This window comes from Rhinolophus ferrumequinum, chromosome 27, assembly GCF_004115265.2.
Source record: "Rhinolophus ferrumequinum isolate MPI-CBG mRhiFer1 chromosome 27, mRhiFer1_v1.p, whole genome shotgun sequence".
Lineage (NCBI taxonomy): Eukaryota > Metazoa > Chordata > Mammalia > Chiroptera > Rhinolophidae > Rhinolophus > Rhinolophus ferrumequinum.
The window spans coordinates 368772-388671 of record NC_046310.1 but is presented as its reverse complement, the minus strand read 5'-3'; the positions used below and the strand labels follow the sequence as shown (position 1 = coordinate 388671).

General features: G+C 54.0%; 1 protein-coding gene across 1 annotated transcript in view; it reads left to right on the top strand.

Annotated features, from left to right (window-relative positions):
• Positions 1–19900, top strand: part of PPP1R12B (protein phosphatase 1 regulatory subunit 12B) — a 101368-nt gene that overhangs the window by 39222 nt on the left and 42246 nt on the right. The window contains 6 exon segments of the mRNA XM_033099335.1: positions 2550–2732; positions 11884–11974; positions 12747–12950; positions 14697–14865; positions 14943–15055; positions 15958–15999. Of these exon segments, the coding sequence (XP_032955226.1) occupies positions 2550–2732; positions 11884–11974; positions 12747–12950; positions 14697–14865; positions 14943–15055; positions 15958–15999 (802 nt within the window).

Sequence of the window (19900 nt, the reverse complement as noted above, 5' to 3'; positions counted from 1 at the left end):
GCTTCTGGGTACGGCAGAGGGACTCCTTTGTGGGGTCGTGTTTCTGCAACTGACAACGACAGTGAAAGTCCTGCATGACGCTGGTCCTCAGGCGACCACGGCGGTGCTTGCTTGGTGCTCGCCTGTAACCCGGTGTCTTCCCCTAAAATCAGTGCTGATCATCCATTTGGCCTGAGGCGGAGGCTTGGATGCATTACGGTGGTAATGCTGTATGATTATGTACAAATTTAGGAGGTCCTCACAGTAATCCATTTGCACAGGCACGGCAATTGTTATCCCCACAGTTGATGAAACCTTGATGAACCATTGAGAACTGGGTTGGGGAATAAGAGTGGCTGCCATCTGTTGAACCCTGTCACATGCCAGGTGTTGGGTCAGGTCCTGGACAAAACTTACATTGGGATTTGGTTTACTCACTCATACCAGTAAATCCAGATAATAGTGGCTTAAATATGATTAAAGATTATTATTTTTCTCTCACTTAGGAAAGTCCAGAAATAGGCAGGGCTGGCACACAGCTCCAAAGTCATTAAAGCATCCAGGTTCCTCCTGTCATTCTGCCGAACAGTCCTTTGATCGTGGCTTCCGTTTCCGTTGGCTGCCTCATGGTCTGTAGTAGCTGCTGGAGCTCCAACCATCACAGCTGCATTCCAGGCAGGCAGAAGGAAGAAAGGGGCAAGCATGCAAAGAGGGAATGCCTCTGAACTGAGAATTTTCCCCAAAGCATTAATTTTCTGTTTGGGTTTTATTGGCTACCCTTAGCAGCCAAGGAGACATGGAAAACATAGGTTTTTAACCAGGGCCATTGCTATCCGAGATAATCTGTGGGGCTGTGTTAGCAAGGAAGAACAGGAATGTGAGTATGGCTTAGGCACTCGCTGCCTCGGGCACACATGTTGTAGTCTTGTAAAGAGCCCCCAGTGCATGAAGTGTCATTCTCGTTTTAGAGATGAGGAAACGGAGACCAAAAGCTTAGACCAAAATCATCTGCTCAGGGCCCCCAGTAAGTTCGGGACTGAAGCACGATGTGAGCCCAGATTTGTGCCTCTCAGAGCTGTTGTCTGTTTCACTATTTGTTTCCACCGAGTTTATATTTTATTCTGGACACTCTACAAAATGTTCTACATACAGTATTTTCTTTAATCATCACAAGACTTCTGCATTTTAAGATCTCATTCTCCCCACTTTACAAATGACAGCCAGAGAGGTTGTCGGATGAAACTTAGCCCCCAGTGGCCCCCACACTGATCCTTGCTCTAGAGTGATTCTGCTCCAACCATCTCTTCGTAAAATTATGCCGCGTTTCAAAATGATAGCGGAAGTCCTAGTCTGTAATTTAATAAAATGAAATCCTTGGCATTTCTATAGCCTAAGAAATTGCAGAGAGACGAGAGCATGTTATTAACCTTTAAAGAATTTCAGGTGAGCTTTTGATAAGTGTGTTTTTTATAGCTTTTTTTCGGCCAATTTTATTAGTACTTCCTATAGACATCTTGTAAGTCTGAGGAATTGTTTACCTTCATTTTTAAAAATTAAAACGTGAATATAAATTTCACCTTTTTTTGGGTCATTAATCGCTGCTGGAGAAGTGGCGTGTTCTTTGGATGGCACTTCAGAACTGTTCTATTTTTATATTTGCATCTAAGTACCATGTTTAGGTTTTCCTGATCTGGTTATTTGTTTCAAGTTCATTCTAATAATGTGATAATTTGAAAGTGAGCTTTCAGTTCTTTGTATGCATTTTTGGGCATTGTGAATAGATGAAAAAATGAGGTTTTTAGCATTCTTTTTGAGCGTTGCTCTTACCATGTCTTTGAGTGTCAATTTTGGGTCTCTGTTACCCCAGCAACAAGCTGTGACATCACAAATGATAGCTTTCTGGGTGGAGAGCCAATGGTGGCTCTCAACTCTGGAGAAACAAAGATCTTGTTTTCATGTGACTGACTTTAATTACACAGCTTGCTGTTGGGAAGTCAGTAGTTAAGGTTTTTGTTTCAGTTGCTCGTGTGCAGTTGTGAATACAGACAATCAGGCATTTGGTCAAAGGGCTGCCCCTGAGGCTGTAGAATGTCCAGCAAGGACCTGCACCGTCCACAGGCAGGGTCCCGTCCAGGCTGAGGGCCGCCACGCAGACTCGCTGCCGGGCATTAGGGGGCAGGTGGGGGCAGGTGGGGACGAGTGGCGTAAGTGATTCAGTGTCTTTTTCGTGTGTGGAGCGCCTGCCCCTGTGTGCATGTGGGGGCCAGATGGTGGCCAGCCACCATTACAGCAGCGTGTCACCTCCTTGCCTTGTGCCATAGCTAGTTTAAAACAAAATTTAATCTCAGGAAAAAAATAATTTTATAAAACATAGCTCCTCGGGCAGAGGTATCTGACTGAACATGCAATCGTACTGTTCAAAGATTGAAGAGCTCAGAATTAAACCACCAACAACCAACCAAACCTGTAGGTTCTCTAGGTCAGCGTGTCTCGAGCTGTCTGGGTTTGAGCGGTGCTTTGTTGTGTGGCTTGCCTGACTGCCTCTTTCTGCTGTGTCTTCTTCATTTCAGGACTCCTTACAAGTCCCAGGCCGACTCCACAGCGGAGAGAACAGCAGACAGCTCCTGTCCCAGCACCCCTCTGTGTGTGATCACCAACCGCCCCCCGCCCAGCACTGCCAATGGGGTCACAGCCGCCACTCAGCTGTCCAGTGCTGGGCTGGACTCATCCGTGGAAGGCAGGGAGAGACGGAGGTGCGTCCTCTGGTGGGCTCCTTGGAGGCGGGAGATGAAGCAGTGCTGGGAAGTCTTTTCCTCAATCTCAAATGCGTTTATGAAAGTAGATCCCACGTTACAGTTTGGGTTTTGTATTTTGCCTCTGGGAGACTTTGGTGGAGACCTTACTAGTGTCTGATTATTTAACAAAGATCCTGCTCTGCCATGGAGACGGGCATAGGTTTCTGTTTGTCTTGTGAGAAGCGGTGTCAGGTGTGGCCTCGCCACTTGGTGGTGGGTACGCTGCTTTGTTCCCGGCAGCCTACGATGATTTCTCCGGCAGCAAAGGGAAGCAATAACATGGTAAAAGGCTCAGAGAAATAGAGTGATGATATCAAGTTTTCATGAATTTGAGACTAATACCAGAAAAGGAACTGAAAGCATGGTGATCTGGTAGCAGCTTGATGACTGGCTCTTCTGCGGTCTCGCGCATTTCGAGAGAGATTCCAAGAGCAGTCGTGGATTGACGCAGACGAGACTTAAGAAGCTGAGAGGAACTTCTTGATGGTCAGGATTCAGAGACCTTGGAAGGTGTGAGCAAGGAGAATTGGGCCATTTCTTCTCGTTGACGAAGTGTGAGAAACTGGAGGCAGTCCCGTTGGACTGCAGGCCAAGGCGGGGGACCATTGTCCCTTCTTTCAGACTAGAGAGAGAGGTGAAATCTTACCCCAATTTAGCTCTCAGTTTGACTTCATTTTCTTTTGAATATCCAGAAGAAGGAGATTTTATTCTGTGAGTGTGTGTATGTGTGTAATAATTAAGAGAATCTTACCATCAGACGTTTGCTCTAAAACATGCATCATGAGAGGAGATGGGGGAGAGGTTACGTGGGTGAGAAGGAGTGTTCTTCCCCTTCCTTCCTTCCTTTGTGTCATCTCTTTACATAAAATTGAAGAAATCCCACTCTTGGGCTAACAGGTCGCAGAGCCAACAGCTGTCATCCCTCCACTGGCTTCCAGCCAGGAGGGTGTCAATAAACGGCCCTTCGGGATGTGATGCTTATGTAGTGCTTGTGCTCAGTTATCACTTAGCTGTCATCCAGGAGGGACAAGCAGAGCAATCTTTCATTGGCTGGAAAATCTCCCTTGAAAAATCCTCTGAGCTGAGACAAGTGAAACGGGTGAAACCCATCACTCGGATCATTGGCTGTGAAATGGGGAGATCGGGCTCTTTGTCGGACTGCATTGTAGATATTGTCTGCATGAACCATTGTTTAGAGAAACCTGAAGACACGGTTACTGTCTCCTGGGAATTTTATAACCTGCGATCAGTAAGACAGCAGCTGCTACAGACTTTCAGTTTCTTACAGATGTTTTTTTCTGGCCACAATTATTTACTGAGTTCCTGCGACATACCCCATGTTACAACTAGGGCATGTCTCCTTAAGAAGCCGCAGGTGAAGAATACAAGGATTAAATCAAGATGTTAATGTGTTACAATGAGAAGGTGGTGTGTCAAGGCAAGAGCTCACGATAACAGAGGAGATGTTCGATTTATTAGATAATAAATAATGTTCATCAAACAATAAAATAAACAAGGAGATGGCACAAGATGAATAAGCAGGACCTTAGATAAAGAGCTGTTGGACGCAGTCACCTGACACGTACAGTACTCGCGCTCATTCTTTTCAAAATATTTACTGAGCACCTGCCGTCACCAAGTGCTGTGATCAGCCCGGACGATACAGCAGTGAGCGCACAGTGAGATCTCGGCCCGAGCGGACGTGTGCTGGGGAAGAGGGAACGCGGAGGTGCTGTGACCGTGTCCTGCAGGTGAGAGGACAGCTCCTGACGGGCGCTCCAGCCCAGGTCTGCAGGTCACGTGGACACCAGTTGGCGAGATGGCCTGAGCGTCCAGCCCACGACCGCGGCTAAGGTGCTCGGCCCTGTGACAAAGCTGCGGGGAGGCCGAGCGTGGACGTGCAGGCTGGGGCGGGCGCTTCACACGGTCCTGCAGCCGATGGGCTGGGAGCCCCGGGGGCCTGGAAGAGGGTCCTGAAGAGCCATGTAAGACACACTTGTGCCGTCTGATTCACCCACTCCAGGTGGCCCTGGGAGGAGGTCCAGCGTATTCACAGGTACGTGCAGCCAGCAGCAGCCCCACTGCAGAACATTCGGCCCCGAACAAGGAAATCCTGAACCTTACCTAGCACCTCACCGCATCCAAACGGGGCCAAGCAGTGGGACACAGAATGACTGGCGCTGCCCTGGAAAGGCACCTCGCAGCGAACTGTGTGGGGACAGGCGGCGCTACCTCAGGGGACATGAGGCATTCCAGGGCCGAGCTCACGGTGCCCGAGCTGGAGAAGCAGGGCCGTGTCCAGAGCGGCGTGGTGTAGATGAGGGGAAAGGCAGTCTGTGCCGAGTGAACTGTGACAGGGTGGCTCACTCAGAAGCCACCCAGGACCACATCTCCTCCGGCCAGAAAGTGGGGTGTGCGGATGGTTAGAATTTGCAGCATTTTCCAAATTTCTGTGTCATGGAAAAGCCTTGTTTCTTTCCACAGACACCCCAGCCTGGTATTGCACTGGGTGTGCTTTGGACACGCTGCACCTGGAGATCTAGGAAGGAGCCGGCCTACCTAGAGTTCTATGTGCCGCACGACGGGCTCTGTCCTCCGGGCTGTGGAATACCGCAGGGTTTTTGGCTGGGGAGTGACCCATCAAATAAAATGTGTCATTCAAGCAATTACAGAATTGAAGCCATTTAGTTTCTCCCTCTAGACCAGGGCTGTCCAAACTTTTTTCAACGTTTTTCACCAAGGGCCATGTGCGGTAAAATACACAAACAGCCGGGCCACTCACTCGAGGTGACGTACGTATTGCCTCACGTCACCTGGTTTATTTAAGTAAACTAGATATATTTTTGGAATCTGCTGTGGGCCAATTAACAATGGATCCTGGGCCGCAGTTTGGACACCCCTGCTTTAGACAAACAAGCTGAAAGAAAAAAATCACGTTTTAAAACCAGCTGAATTTTCCTCTGAAAGAGTATGCTGGGCGCTAATTCTTCTCTGGGAGCTCCAGCTGCCTCTCTAATCTGCTCCTGTGGCCACGTTTTGACTCCTGCTGGGAACCGGATGGAGGCCTGAGCCCGCGTTCTCAGGTCCAGTTGGCAGCAACTAGTGACCAGTGGGGAAATGAGTCTTCAAGACGGGGCCCAGCAAGACCTAAGCAGCGCAAAGGTCACCTCAGAAGCGGGCTCCATCGGCAGCGTGATTGGAGCAGGGATGGCCCCCCCTTTCCGAGAGTTTTGTTCTGAGAGGCGCTAAGTGGGTGCACACATATCCACTGGCCAGCGACCAGCCTGAGCTGTCCACCCTGTGGTGACAGTTCTTATGTCGGCCACAGATGTTAACCACAGATGCACTGTGAAATGGACAGAGCCAGAAACAAAAGGATCCATTGTGATACCAGTTGATGACATGGGAATGTCAACACTAGATTTTTCGAGGGTAGAGGTTATGGGTAATTTTTTCCCCCTGCATTTTCCAAAGTTCCAGCAGTGACAAAGTATTACCATTATAATGGGGGACTGGGACAGGAAAGCTGAAAAACAGTTACCTCTGGGGCCAGCAGTCTCGTGCTGTAAGTCTGTGACAATGCCGTCACTGAGAAGCAAACAGCAGTTGAGATTCGAGATTTGTAGGTTCTGGATGGTTTATGATTTTGCCACATAAGCTCAGGGTGGGACTCCCGAAGCAGTTACCGCTCTTAAGAAGGGCACGGTCTTGGATTTACAAAGTTCCTTTTTTTCTTTTTTCTTCCTGAAAAGCTCAGTGTACATAAATGTATTCTATTTGCACGATGGACCGGAATAGGAGTTAAACTCCCTGGGTTACAGGTGGGAGCACGGAGGCCCTCAGAGTGGGGTGACTGGCCCAGGGTCACACCTTGAGTCGGGCACCGTGGGGACCGTCCCCCAGGCCTCCTCTTCCTGCTCAGTGAACTCACCAACCATTTCTCCTTTGAGATTTAAGAGTAAAGGTTTTGGTGCGCGGCCCGAGGTCTGAGTGTGCAGCTCAGTGTGCCGTCCTCATCCCCAGGCAGGCGAGTCCTGCCGTCCAGCCGAGCCCGGGGGCTCCTGGGGGCTCCAGAGACCAGCGGGGACTGGCTTGTGAAGGGCCTTCAGCGGGAGGGACGGAGAGTGGCCATAGTTGGCACGCGCTCTGCAGGGTTACCGGGCCTCGCGGCAGCTGTCACAGTATCCTGGTTGGGCTCCTTTTCCAAAGCTCCAAGTTTTCCTTAGCAACATGTCAACAGTGCGCTCAGCTAATATTAGAGCCCGATAGTGTCGGCCTCTGGTCTCTGGCTCTGCTCCGCCCTGAGTTTTACATCTTCCATTTTATGGGTGCCCTTTCTTGCCTTCATAGAAATGGCTAAAACAGTTTTTCTCTGCAAGAAGCTAAATTCTTTTCTTTCCCCAAATATGTGAGGATACAGTCAGTGGTCAGTACGGGCTTGGCGACCTTCTTGGTGCCCGGGGTGGGGGTAGGGGGTCTCTGTTCCTGCTAATTGGCCTCGTCCTTGGGATGTTAGAAGTTTAAACCAAGGAATTAAACTCTGAGTCATGGTTTTTAAAAGTCATTTGACTCAGCTCTCTGCCTCCAAGCTAAAGACAGGCAGTGGCCATGCATGAAGGACTCTAGAAAACCGACCTCACAGGCTGCTCCGGCCTCCCTCCGTTTTGTTGTCAAATGAGCATTTTCTGTCCCTGTCAGGACCGCAGTGCGGCTGCGCTGGCCGAGGTTTGCCATGAAGAGGTCTCTGTCTGCCTTCCTTCCGTGAATCTCGGACAGGGAGCCAGTGCAGTGGGGAGCCGTGGCTCAGTTTCTGCTGCTGTGGTTCGAGAGGGCTCTGCTGCTTAGATGATAGTCCTACTGGCTTATTCGTGTGATTCCTTCCCTGCCCTTGTCAGTGAGGTCAGTGCCCGTCGTCTGGTAGCCAGTACACTCGTGCCAGCAGTCTAGGGATTGTTGACTCCAGGATGGACAGTTTTCATACCTGAACTCAGGATGTCTTGTCATTGCTGCACATTGTGTGAATTTGGTCGCGCGGTTCATTGTGTTACTTCCACTGAGTTGTGTGCCTTGTCTAAATAAAGGCTAAAGGATCCCTTTCAATGACTACTAAGTGACAAAAGGTAGTAAGAGGCTGTGTGCCGGGCACAGCTTTTTCCTCTCCGAGTGGTGAGGCGGTGACGGCCAGGTTCACCCAGTGAGAGTGACGCTGTGTCTGCATTTAGACACAGGACATGGGGTGATGCTGACGCACATGGACTTTCTTCTGGGGGTGATGCAAATGTTTTAAAATTAATTGTGGTTACAGTTACATAACTCTGTGAGTATACGAAAAACCAGTGAATGGTACACTTAAATGTATGTGAATTATCTCTCAATGAAGTGGTGTAAAAACAGCTCAGCAGTTCTGGGACCGGAGACCTGGGTGACGCCTGCTAAGTTACTGCAGTGAGATTTCAGGTCTTGAATGAAGGTCGATGATCTTTTGCCTGTATTTCTGTTGCTAAACACGGCTACTGAGATGAACCCACTTCGTTTTCCAGAGACAGTGGCATTTGGCACACAGTTGCTCAGCACACAACTTAATACTTCAGGAGTAGGGGGTTAAAAAGGGTCCCCTCCCCCAGGACACACGCGTTCCTGAGGAAGGTCAAGAACCCTCCTGTTCCCACAGCCGCTGCTGCCCAGCTCCCAGCCGCGTCCTGGCGGAGCCAGCCGTCACCCCACACCCGCTCCTCAGAGGCCCTTGTCAGACACCTTTGTACAGTTAATCTCCTTCCGATAAGGCGGTTCTTTGCTCGGAGCTGAGAGTATTCAGGACACGTGGGGCAAAGCACCATTTCGTGCCCTCATTCAACACCCTTCTGCCAGTTGACTTTCCCAGGGTAGAAGACGGTCGCTTGTAGCAGTCTCGGAAAGCCAGCGCTGTGCTTCCTGGGGAAGGACAATCAGAGGGGTGGCCACCTGGTGGTTGAAACTTGGGCGTCTGGGAGCCTGCTGCCCCGTGTGTGGCAAGGTGTGCCTGAGGAGGCGTGACCCAGCCCCTGGAGGGTCTGACCCGGCCGTGACTTCATGCTGTTCCTGGTTCTATGGAAATCGGAGGCCCCGGAAGTTGGTCTCTGTGCTCTGGGGAGTCAAAGCAGCTTCTGTGTTTAGGACCGAAGGGCGTGCGGAGCTGAGGCCCCGGGAAGTACCAGGCACGGAGCCCAGCAGTGGCCCCAGCAGGTGAACCGTCTGCTTGACAGCGCTGATGTCCGAGGGCGGGCGTGTTGGTTGCATGTGTTGTTTGGGGAAGAGGGTCTGGGAGGGGAGTGGAGAAGGCAGACGGCAAAACCCAGCTCCGCTGTTGAGAGTAACCCGTGTGGAACTTTCCTGGGGTTTCCGCGTGTTCCTGATGATCTCAAACACGAGCACTGGCCTAAGGATCCCACCCAGGAGATGGGGCGGCAGAGGACAGCTAAGAATTTCGAGAATAGAAACGTGATTTCCTTTTAGGAGGAGCTGGTACCGGTCATGTCGGATGGTCATCTATTCTTTATGTCTCTCCTGTTACGGATTATGTATTTTAAGTAAGTAAAGCAGAAAAAACTGTCGGACATTTAGGGCAGCGACAGAAGCTGGTTTGAGTAGGTGAAGAGGCAGACTGCTCCCTGGTTAGCCTTCCAGCAAGAAATCATCAGTGAAGGGACTAGTTCGCGAGGTCTGCATGCAAGCTGTCAGCTTGCTGATTGAATCTTCACGGAGGTCACTTTTCCCGTGCATGTAAAACGGGGCGTTTCCTCACCGCTCTGGGGTGCGCAGAGGACGAGTTTCTAGACAGAACTGCAAACGCTGCCGCCGGGCCGTCGTTCCAACCCCCACAGAGACGTGCGAGGCCTCTGAACGCTCTGCGGACGTCCTCGCTCTGTTTTGTGTCTTCGGTCACCGCGTCACTACCACCCGGGTCCTGTCTTCTGTTACCGTGTCACTCCGCAGCCAGGTAGAAACCTTGGGCGTCTCAGACCTCAACGTGGTTACGTTCGTGCCCCTTTGGGGCCGCGCTGAGGCTTCTTTCTGGAAAGGCCCGTCACCTCTGCTGATCGCAGTCCTGTTCATACCGCGAGAAGCCCTCCGCCAGCTGCAGGCTGAGCCAGGACCCTGTCACACGCTCCTGCAGCACTGCCTCAGGGCGGTGACACTCCTGAGCTTCCCAAGGGTGCTTCACACCTGGCAGGTGCTGGATGAGCTACTGAAAAAAGGGTTTCCGGCGAAAACACGCCCTTGCCGTAACCCCCCGTGTCCAGCAGGTGGCAGCAGAGGCCCGTCAGGCCACTGGGCGCCACAGGTGGCCGGTGCGCGCGCCTGCCCTCCCAGGGGGTCTCGAGGGGCAGAGTGCAGGGCGCTTAGTGGCCTTACGCGCCGTGCTCCTCACGTGAGGGCAGCGGCCCAAGGGGAAGAGGCCCCCGGGTCACGAGGCAGGAGACCCGGCTTACTGCTCGGCGGGTGAGCGAGCGCACGGTAGGCCTTCCCGGGCAGGCGGGCCGCTGGGTGCTCCCCTGTCCATGCGGGGACGCGCTCTCCCCGATGGCCGGGCTCCTCAGTGACGTCGCCCTGGGCCTGGAGCTCGGCAGCACTCGGTGGTTCTGGCGGCCGTTCTGGCCGCTGACCTCTGCTCTCCTCCGTCTGCTCTCTCCTCGCGGCTCTTCCACCCCATGGCCTCCGCCCCGCGTGGGAACCCAGGACAGGCCCACCTCCCGGGTGCCAGCACAGCTACAGCCCTTCTGGGCGTCTTTCTCTCCGTTTCTTCATCTGTTCAAAGTGCCGTTGCAGGTGTGAACTTCTCTAAGAGCGCTCGCCCCTCTGCAGAACGAGGGCACAAGCGAACAGGCCACCCCACTCCCTTCCCTCTGACCTTGAAAAGGCAGGAGAGCGACGCCTGTTTGTTCTCATGTGTTTTTTTAAATCTTCGTCAGTGTTCCTGCATAAGTGTCATCCAGTTGAGGAACTTGATCATCAAACTGGAAGCCTTCTTCTCACCACGAATGACACCCATCACCAAGTCTCGCCTTCCGTTCCCTTAGGAGCCTGGACCCCAGCCTCCCCCTCCGTCTGCTCTGCCCTCTCTTAACTCAGCCCCCCCACCCCCTCCGTGGGACATAAACAAATGAGCGGTAGTTAGGGCCAAGTCAGGGCAGGCTGGCACGACTCTGAATCCCCCCGGACCCACCTGGCAGGCGAGGCTCAGTGCTGAACGCTGCGGTTGTGATGATGAAGGACTTCCAGGTGGTGGCCAGCACGGGGGGACCTTTGGCAATTCTGGTTATAAAGGAAACCACAGTGGCTAAGCTGGCTCGCGGGCCAAGCAGCAGTCACAGCCTCCATTTTAGTGGGAATGAAAACGTCCGTGTGCTCCCTCAATAGTGCATTTTAAGGCTTTTTTGTAATTAAAAGAAAATTCTCCTTAGGCGGGGGCTGGGGGAGGCTGGCTACAAACAGGGCATGAGAGAATTGGGGGGGACACTGGTTGTGGTGACAGTTATGAGACAACACTTGTCACAACTCAGGGACCTGCCTTTAAAAGAGGGCAGATGCAACGCGTGTAAATTATGCCTCAGGAAACCTGTCAACAAGTGCCACTGAGTCTGAATTAAAGGAATGTGGGTCCCCTGGAAAGTGGGGTGATGGACGGGAAGGTCTCTTCAATCTAGGTCTTTGGAGTTCTTCCATTCCAGACCCTTCCCTTCTCAGCCTGGGCCCCAGGAAAGTCCAGGAGCCCCTGAGACTGATACCAAAATTCTGCTCAACGTGCTTCTTTTCTGGGAAGATTGCCATTTACTCAGCGAAACGTAGCTGACGTTCAGTGAAGGTCAAGGCCACCTGTTTGGGGGTCTTCCTCCTGCCTCAAGCCCCTTCTCCCCTGCGTGGGGCCGTCTCGGGGTTCTGGTCCCCGGTGCCCACGGCCCTCTGCTCACACGGGTCCGCCCCTGACGCCTCGCAGACCTGTCTGGGGTGCTGAAATTTCGCTGACAGCATTGCTCTCGTTTCCATCCTGCCTGCGGTCATTCCTCGGGTGGACGAGTGCCCTGGTCGTCCCTCAAGGACGCCTCACTCCTGGTCACTTCCTTCTCAGCAGGTCGTATCTGACTCCTGTCCGGGACGAGGAGGCAGAGTCTTTACGGAAGGCACGCTCCAGACAAGCTCGGCAGACCCGGAGGTCGACGCAAGTGAGTGTGACGCCTTTTATGTCGTTTTGTCTGTCTCCCTTTCTGTTGGGGGAAGAGATGAAAAATAGTGAACTGAGTGCCTTGTCCCCACCCCTGAACAACAAGCTTCCTTCTATGGTAAGTCTCAGCCTGCACACCATCGAACGAGGTCGCAGGGCCCCGGCCGCTCCCACTCCTGTCCTCCAGGTTCAGGGTGCGTTTATCCCCTTCCTGGAGTGGCCCCCAGGACGGGTCACTCCTCTTGTGCTCAAGAATCCCTAGAGGGGACAGTTTGGCAGCTCCTCAAAATGTCTAGCAGTCCTGACCTTAGCGGCACACTCGAGAAATGAAAACGCATGTCCCACAGCAGCTTGTGCACAGCTGTTCACAGCTGCCTCGGTCACAGTGGCCACGTGGAGGCAGCTGTGAACTGGAGCCTGGTAGACACTTGGCTGTCCACACAGAGGGCACTCATGTGCATAGTGAGGAGTGGCACGCTGACGGCCGCTGAGCGCCTGGGGAGGCAGCGGGGCGGTGAGGTCAGAGGCAGGTGAGCAGGCCTGCACAGTGGCCGGTCTCTGGGCCTCCGCCTGGGGAAGCCACAGCATTGTGTTGGGAGTGGGTGTAGACCCACCCGGCCTGGGTTCTTTGCACACTGGGTGTTCATTTTAGCTTGAAATGGCCTCATGTTGAGAGCCTCATTAGGAATTCGATGCTGTTAGATGTTTTAGGGAGAGTCCCTGCTTCTTCCACGGTCAGAGTGGACCGTCTCTGACTTGTGTTATCTTCCCAGGGTGTCACCCTAACAGACCTGCAGGAAGTGGAGAAGACTTTCAGCCGGTCGCGGGCCGAGCGACAAGCCCAGGAGCAGCCGGGCCAGAAGCCTGTGGGCCCTGGAGGCCTGGAGGGGCGTGCCGAGAAGCAGGAGCCCTGCCCAGCGCCCGCCAAGGAGGCCGAGGAGGGCCGCCAGCCCTGGGGCCGCAGTCTGGATGAGGAGGTGAGCTCCTGGGGGTGGCACGTCCTGTGCTGAGGCGGGCGGCCGGCAGCAGTCTCGTCCTCTGCTGATACGGCTGCCCTGCTCCCCAGGGCACGACCTGCAGGAAACTTCACATCTGCCTTTAGTCAGCAGAGCTGTGAGGCCGAAGGGACTCAGACCGTCACCCACTAAGTGCTCATTCTGTCCTCTGGGAGTTGACTAAGGATTTCTTTTTCTGGTTTTGCTGAGATATAATTGACATCACACTGTGTTTAGGTGCATGCGGGGATTCGATGTGTGTACAGTATGTGTGTGAAATGGTTGCCACAATAAGCTTAACTAAATGTCACTTAGGTAGGTTTATTCCTTAGCTAGAGGATCGATGTCTTTCTAGTCTAAAAAGAGAGGTTGTAGCATAAAAAAACACAGAAATATAAGCATTTGCTGCGTGTCTACACCAGGCATCCCCTTAACCATGGCAGAACCGCCCTCCCAGGTGGCTGCCACCACTCCTGCTTTACAAACGTCAGAGGGACGCGAGCCGCAGACGTGACATAGCCTGCCCAGCACTTCAGGCGGCCAAGCCAGGCTGTGGGCTCGTCCTGTTGACTGTTAACTAGCGTGCTCTCCAAACTGCAGCAAACCTGGGAGCTTGCAAAGCGCCCTTCACCCCATGCCACACACAGATGCCACTCTTGGGTGGACTTGTGACTAATGTGCAGCTGGCGGCCAGAGCTGTGGGTTACACGTGGGGGGGCATAACTCTCGCTTCACCTCCGATGGTTCCATTGGCACCGCATGCCTCCTCTCACTCTCCGAAGCAGCCCAGCTGGGATGATCAGCTTTCCTTGTTGCTCTGACTCCAGCGGCCAGGCCGCATAAACTAGCTGAGCTGGTGCTTGTTACCAGCTCGCTGAGTGCTTACTGGGGCCACTGCGCTAAGCACCCAGCCTGCATTGTCTCCCTGGGGCCTCACAACCTTCTGAGGAAGACTCGCCCCGGCTTTTCACACGGGGAAGCTGAGACTCAGCCAAGGTCACCCAGCAAGTGCTGACGCTCGAACTTGGACCAGGTTCTGTCTGACACCAAAACTGACTCTGTTTTAGTGCTTCTGCCCTTATCACTTATAAACAAAATGCAATCTCAGCAGGTAGTAGGAATTTCTGTCTCTGCATCTTCAGTAAACCCAGTTAAGACTTATTGTCAGGTTCTCTTTGTCCTAACTCTCAGGGGGAAGAAAACATTCAAAGGGGAAATGGGAGTTCTTCGAGAGTTCCGATAAGCCCGTTGGGGCAAGTTGGAGAGCTCAGAAATGGGCAGACTGCTCAGATTTGGTCTGTGTTCCCAGCGAAGTCTGTTGTTTTTCACGTCCCTGAGCTTTCTGCTTTCCTATGTAAGCCTTGCCTTTTAACTCTCCATCTTAAAAAGTCATCATCTTTCCTGTTTTCATTCCAAAATCAAAGGAATTTTTTATCAGGGATAATTTTCCTGGTATCATCAGAATACGGGCTCAGAAGCTGCTTCCCTTTTGGCTGGCTGACTGACTGACCGACTGTCTGACTGACTGACTGACTGACTGACTGACTGACTGATTGACCAACCTTCTGACTGACTGGCTGGCTGACTGACTACCTTTAGTCCAGCTCAGGACCGAGCACTTAACTGCTAATAGGCCTCTTCGTGTAGAAAAGGCCCATTTCAGTAAACCTGCGGTGCTGTCCTCTGCTGGATGTGACCACTCCCACCTCGCCTGTGCCTTCCTTCCAGCCTGTGCATCGTCACCTGAGGTGTCCAGCTCAGCCAGACAAACCCACGACACCAGTGTCCCCTTCCGCACCAAGACCCTCTGTCTCTGCCAGCTCCCACCTGCTGCAGCCGAGCAGATCACCAGCCCCCGATACTGAGACCTCGGAGGCGAAGGAAATGGACAGAAACGGTGTGTAGAGTTCCAGAAGCACAGGCCCCCCCCGCCATGCGCCGATCATGGTGTTCATGCTGCTTCTTCTCCGGCAGAGGGTGAGGAAGCCGACGTGGGTGACCCGTCTTCCAGCAGGCTATCGGTCCGTGAGCGGAGGCGGCCCAGGGAGCGCCGCAGGGGCACGGGCATCAACTTCTGGACAAAGGATGTGAGTGACCGTCTGTGCCGGGGCGGCCTCGGAGCCTGGGCTGCCATTCGTTGTGTGGAGCTCACGGGGCGTCCCCCACGTGGCCCGGGCTGCAGGTGTCAGGGGTACTGATGGGGCAGGGAAGGAGAAGGACTGCTGTGGGGGGCTGTCTGGATGCTCCTACTGGGTGCCCAGGGCCTGGAGCACACCAGGCACGTAGTAGGAGCTCAGGACGTGACTCGTGAGGAGGGGAAACTGACATCCAGCCACAGCAGCAAATACGGACCAGCAGTCCCCTCGTCCCCGGAAAGCCCGCAGCCTCGTGCCCCTGTAAGCAGGGGTCCTCATGTTTTAGGGGCGCCACAGGAAGTAACCACGTTCCTCTGACTCAGTTTCACTCTTTTGGGGTGAGAAAGGGAGGAGTAACGTAAAACAGATTTCCCCGCTTTAAAGTCAAGTGCTCGCTGGCTGCAAACACCCTCGTCACTTTACCTCATGCTCAGTCTACACCCCTGTCACCCAGCTCTGTCACTGTGTTTAAAAATCAAGTGGCCGGTAATCACAAGCCGCTGCTTCCAGCGACTCCTTTGAAAATTAGACAAGAAATGTCAGTGATTGTCACCTGTTAGAGACTGTGCTCGCGATAAAGTATTTCACTGTTGAGAACCAGACTGCTGACGGAGGTGAAATAAAGTGTGTGGTTCTTAAGGGCCCCCCCCCAGCTGTGGTGCGGTTGGCACTGTGACGGCAGGTGACATCCGAGCTGTCTGCATGTGCGGCTGTTGAAGCAGCAGCAGCAGCCGCGTCCCTTGTCTGTCAGCCCCTGCGGCCCTGGGTGACAGGTTCAGGGTAGGTAAGTGGCAGACTGTCCCCATGGCTGTCAGGGATGTCTGACTGTGCCCTCTGGTTTCCTTCCTTTTCAGGAAGATGAAGCTGATGGATCTGGAGAGGTGAAAGAAGCACTGGTAAGTGACAGGCCAGCGAGGCGTGTCCTTGGCTCGGCTTGCTCGTGTGCAAACAGTTTCAGTGGGAGAGAGAGCAGAGCGGGGCGGGTGGGGGCAGGCATGCTGTGTGCGGTGTGGCGGGTGGCAGCTGCACCGCTGTCTGCCCTGCGCTGTGAGTGCGGCCGGGACGAGGCCCTCCGTTTCCCACACCCTGCGGTCTCCTGCACAGCTGCAGGGCCTGTGGGTCTGCTTTCTCCCTCTCGGGAGAGTGTCGCTGGGTTGTATAAAGGACTTTGAAATCCTGGGAAGAAAGGGAAGGGCGACACGATTTCCCTGTAGACGTCATTGAAATTCATTTCTTCTGTTTGTGCATGTAGCTGGGAACATGTTGCCAGCACTTTTCTGCAGATAAGATTTAAGGCAGGGATGGCCCTGACGTATGCTATTGATTACATGATAGAGGGAAGACCAGCCAGAATGTCTGTGGTGGTGACACCAACGCGTGATGCTGCGAAGGCTGGCAGTTTGCGTAATTCCCGCGTAAGCGTGGTTTTGTCAGATCCCGTCCCCGTGGCAAATCCATGAACCAGTGAGACTGGCGCTGAGTGTGGAGTGTGGGGTCTTTGCCTCTCCTTGGCAGATGTGCTTAAAGCCACGTGCTCGGCCTGGCACACCCGGTGTGTAAGTCTCGGAGGTCTCAGCCTGCCCCTGGCTGGCTAAGGAGGCAGGTTATTCACGTCGTACCTGAAAACCCTTTGTACTGGGGAGTCTTCTGTGCTGATGGTGACTGCACAAGGCTGGTTCCAGAAGGTTTAGCACGCTGCCCACTGCTGGCCACCGGGCCGCCAACTCCTGCCCGCATCATGGCCGGGGCCCCTTCTTATGATGTGTTTTGTCTGCTGCATTCTTGCTTCTGCTGTGTAACTAGATGCAGCACTAGAGGGCACAAGTGGCCAGCAGACAGACGTTGGTGAATAAGCAGAGTGGGGCTGAGGAGCGGCCAGTAGGCAGCGTGCTTTTGCTGTAAAGGGACTGTGGTGAAGTTACTTGTCCCCCAGCTTTGGGGGATTTGGACATAACTGGAGTTAGGGACCTCGTTTTACAGTTAAGGAAACAGGCCCAGAGAAGTTCAGTATTCAGGGACGTGATGGCCCTGCCAGGGGCTGCCCTGCATCTCTGGGCCGTGGGGAAGCAGGCTTGGAGTCAGAGCTCACAGCTGCTTGAGTGGAGCGATGTCTCTTGAAGAACAAGTTCAGAGCCTGCTCTGGCTGTGAGGGTTCACTGGGTGGGACGGGGTGCACGTCAGAAGCAGGGTGGTCGGAACAGGCCTAGCTGGGGTCTGAGCCTGGCCGGGGGGTGAGGTGGACCTGGGTGCTGCCTGTGGGCAGGGGAACAGCCCCTGCAGAGACTCAGGCAGGAGCGTGCCTGGCGTGCTGAGGACACGTGTGGCAGGCAGGCCACCGTGACCCCAAGGGGCTCCAATCTGAATGAGTGGTAACCATTGTGAAGTCAGAGCCAAGAGTGAGTGATGACACTTCGGTTTCAGAGGGCGAGTCCTTCTCCTCTGACAACTTACTCTAAGGAGGTGTGGGTGGACGCGGAGGCACCAGTCAGGAGTCCGTGGTGATGGTCCCGGGAGGACTGACGGTGGCTGGGGCCAGGGGGTACGGGGGGACCAGTGCTGGGGGGTCTGAAGTTGGGACCAGCAGGTTTGCTGCTGGACTGGGTGGCTCGTGAGGAAAACGGGGGTCAACGCTGACACCACAGCTCCTCCGTCAGGCGCCTGGAAGGACGGCGTTTTTGTGAACTGAGATGGAGAAGCATGTGGAAGGAGTAGACGTGGTGGGCGAGCAGGTGTTTGGTTTTGGGTTTAGGGTGTTAGATTTAATGTGCCTGACTGACGTCCACGTGGGAAGGGCAAGAGGAGTTAGAGGCGGGAGTCTGGAGCTCAGGTGGCAGGTCCACACTGACGTCAGCAAGTGCACAGAGTGCAGCTGAAGCCACGGACTGGATGAGATCACGACACGGGGTGTAGGCAGAGACGAGGCCCCAGGATGGAGCCCTGGACACCCGAGCGAAGAGCCCGCGGGGTGCCGGCTGGTCCAAGCTCTCAGCTCTGAGAGTATAAATGCAGCTTCCCTCTTTTCCCCAAACACAAATGAACCACACGCACACAGGCAGTAGGTCATTTTCTTGTTGTTTTCCTGTTTTTCTCAGCTTGTGTAGGCACATGCCCCATGAGGTCTGCTTGGCCTGGTGTGGGGGAGCCGACGGCCCCCAGTGCCCGCTGACTGCCCCTCTGCAAACCCTGTCTTGGGCCTGGGAAGCCCCGGAGTTCGCCAGGCACCTGTCACAGCACGTTGCTCAGGACGCCCTGCATTGGCTCAGCCTGATTCCTGCAGCTCTGTTGCACGTAGCAGGCTCTCTGGTGCTGTCGTGCCCTAAAGCCTGGTGAGCTCTGGTGGCTGTAAGGCCACGACAACAGAGAGTTTCAGACAATTTCAGAGACAGCAGCTGCGGCCAGAGGCTGAGCACTGCCAGGTCACAGCCGTGTCCCGTCTGTGGCGGATGCATGGCCCTCTGCTGGGTCTCGGCGTGGGCCGTGTGTCTTAGGTGACCAGCCCTGGGGACAAGCACTGGCATGGACAGGTAAAGTGCACGGCCTGGAGCTGGACCCCCGGCAAAGGCTCAGCTCGCCGCCTGTCTGCTCTCCGTCCGGGTCCCTCACCTGTGAAGTGGGGTGCCGTCCAGTGTGCCCTCGGCAGTGTCAGACGCAGTGACTTCCTGCGTTTAACAGTCAAGGCGACGCAGGTCGCTCCAGCTGTTCTCCAGGTCCTGACAGCACCAAGGCGTCTGGAGCTCTTCCGCTGACCTTAGACTCGTGTGACTGACGTTACTTGTTAGTTGATCCACAAGGAATGGGTCACTTGGTGAATCAGACACATAGCCCAGGCCCCTCCAACATATGTCAGGGTCCTGAAAATGTGCCTGCTGGGTCCTGAGAAGCAAATTTTACAGGTGGAAGAGAAGAAGTGAGTGGAGAGGAAGGAGCCCCGAGCCTGTGAGCCGGTCAGGCTGCCTCCACTTCACCCCGTTTCTGTTTCTGTGCCGGAGTCCCAGCAGCTGTGGTGCCGGGGGTTTTTACTGTCCCCCCCACACCCTCACTGTTCCCTTAAGTAAACACTAGCGCTTTTTGCTGTTTGCTCTAATTTTGCACAACTTTGCTTCTGGCTGCTTGCTGCATCTTTCACCCTCTACCCCCCAACAGTGTTTTTTAATCTTGTTTCATAATCTCACAGAGCCCCTCTGCTGGGGGCCCTGAGATTTTCTGTCCCCTCCCCCATTGGGCTGGCTCTGCGCTGTTGTCCTTTTAGGTAAAGTCCCAGGACAGTTGCCTCCCGGCTCTCTGGGGCCCGATTGCCTAATATGGTAAGGTATGTCCTGACTAGACCGCCCTGAGATGGAGCAAGCAGGACGGTTAGAGACCAGGGAGGTGTGCTGTTATTTACGCAGTAAAATAATGTGTTTCATGGTGTTCTGTACAACACAATCTTATTTAAAGCAAGCCTCTCTTCCATTTAGTTGAGTGAACAGAGAGTAAATTACAGATTTTCCTCCCTCAGCCTCTTCATCTTTAGCCAGATAAGAAGGGGGTGGGCAGCTTGTTGGGGGGGAGCATTCTGAGAGATCTGAGGACTCTCATAACATGATCGTGCTTTTGGGGATAGATTTGGTGCCAGCAGCGTCTCGGAGCTCAGGCGTTCCCGGTTTGCACGGGCGATGGCAGTGGGCCGTCCGGGAAGGAGACTGATGAGAAGTGGCAGCCGGCAGCCAGTGTGGGAGCCCGTCTTCCACCCGTGTCCTGACGTCTTCTGGGGGAGACTGCACATCCGCCCCGACGGTCCCCTGCGCTGTGCTTTTG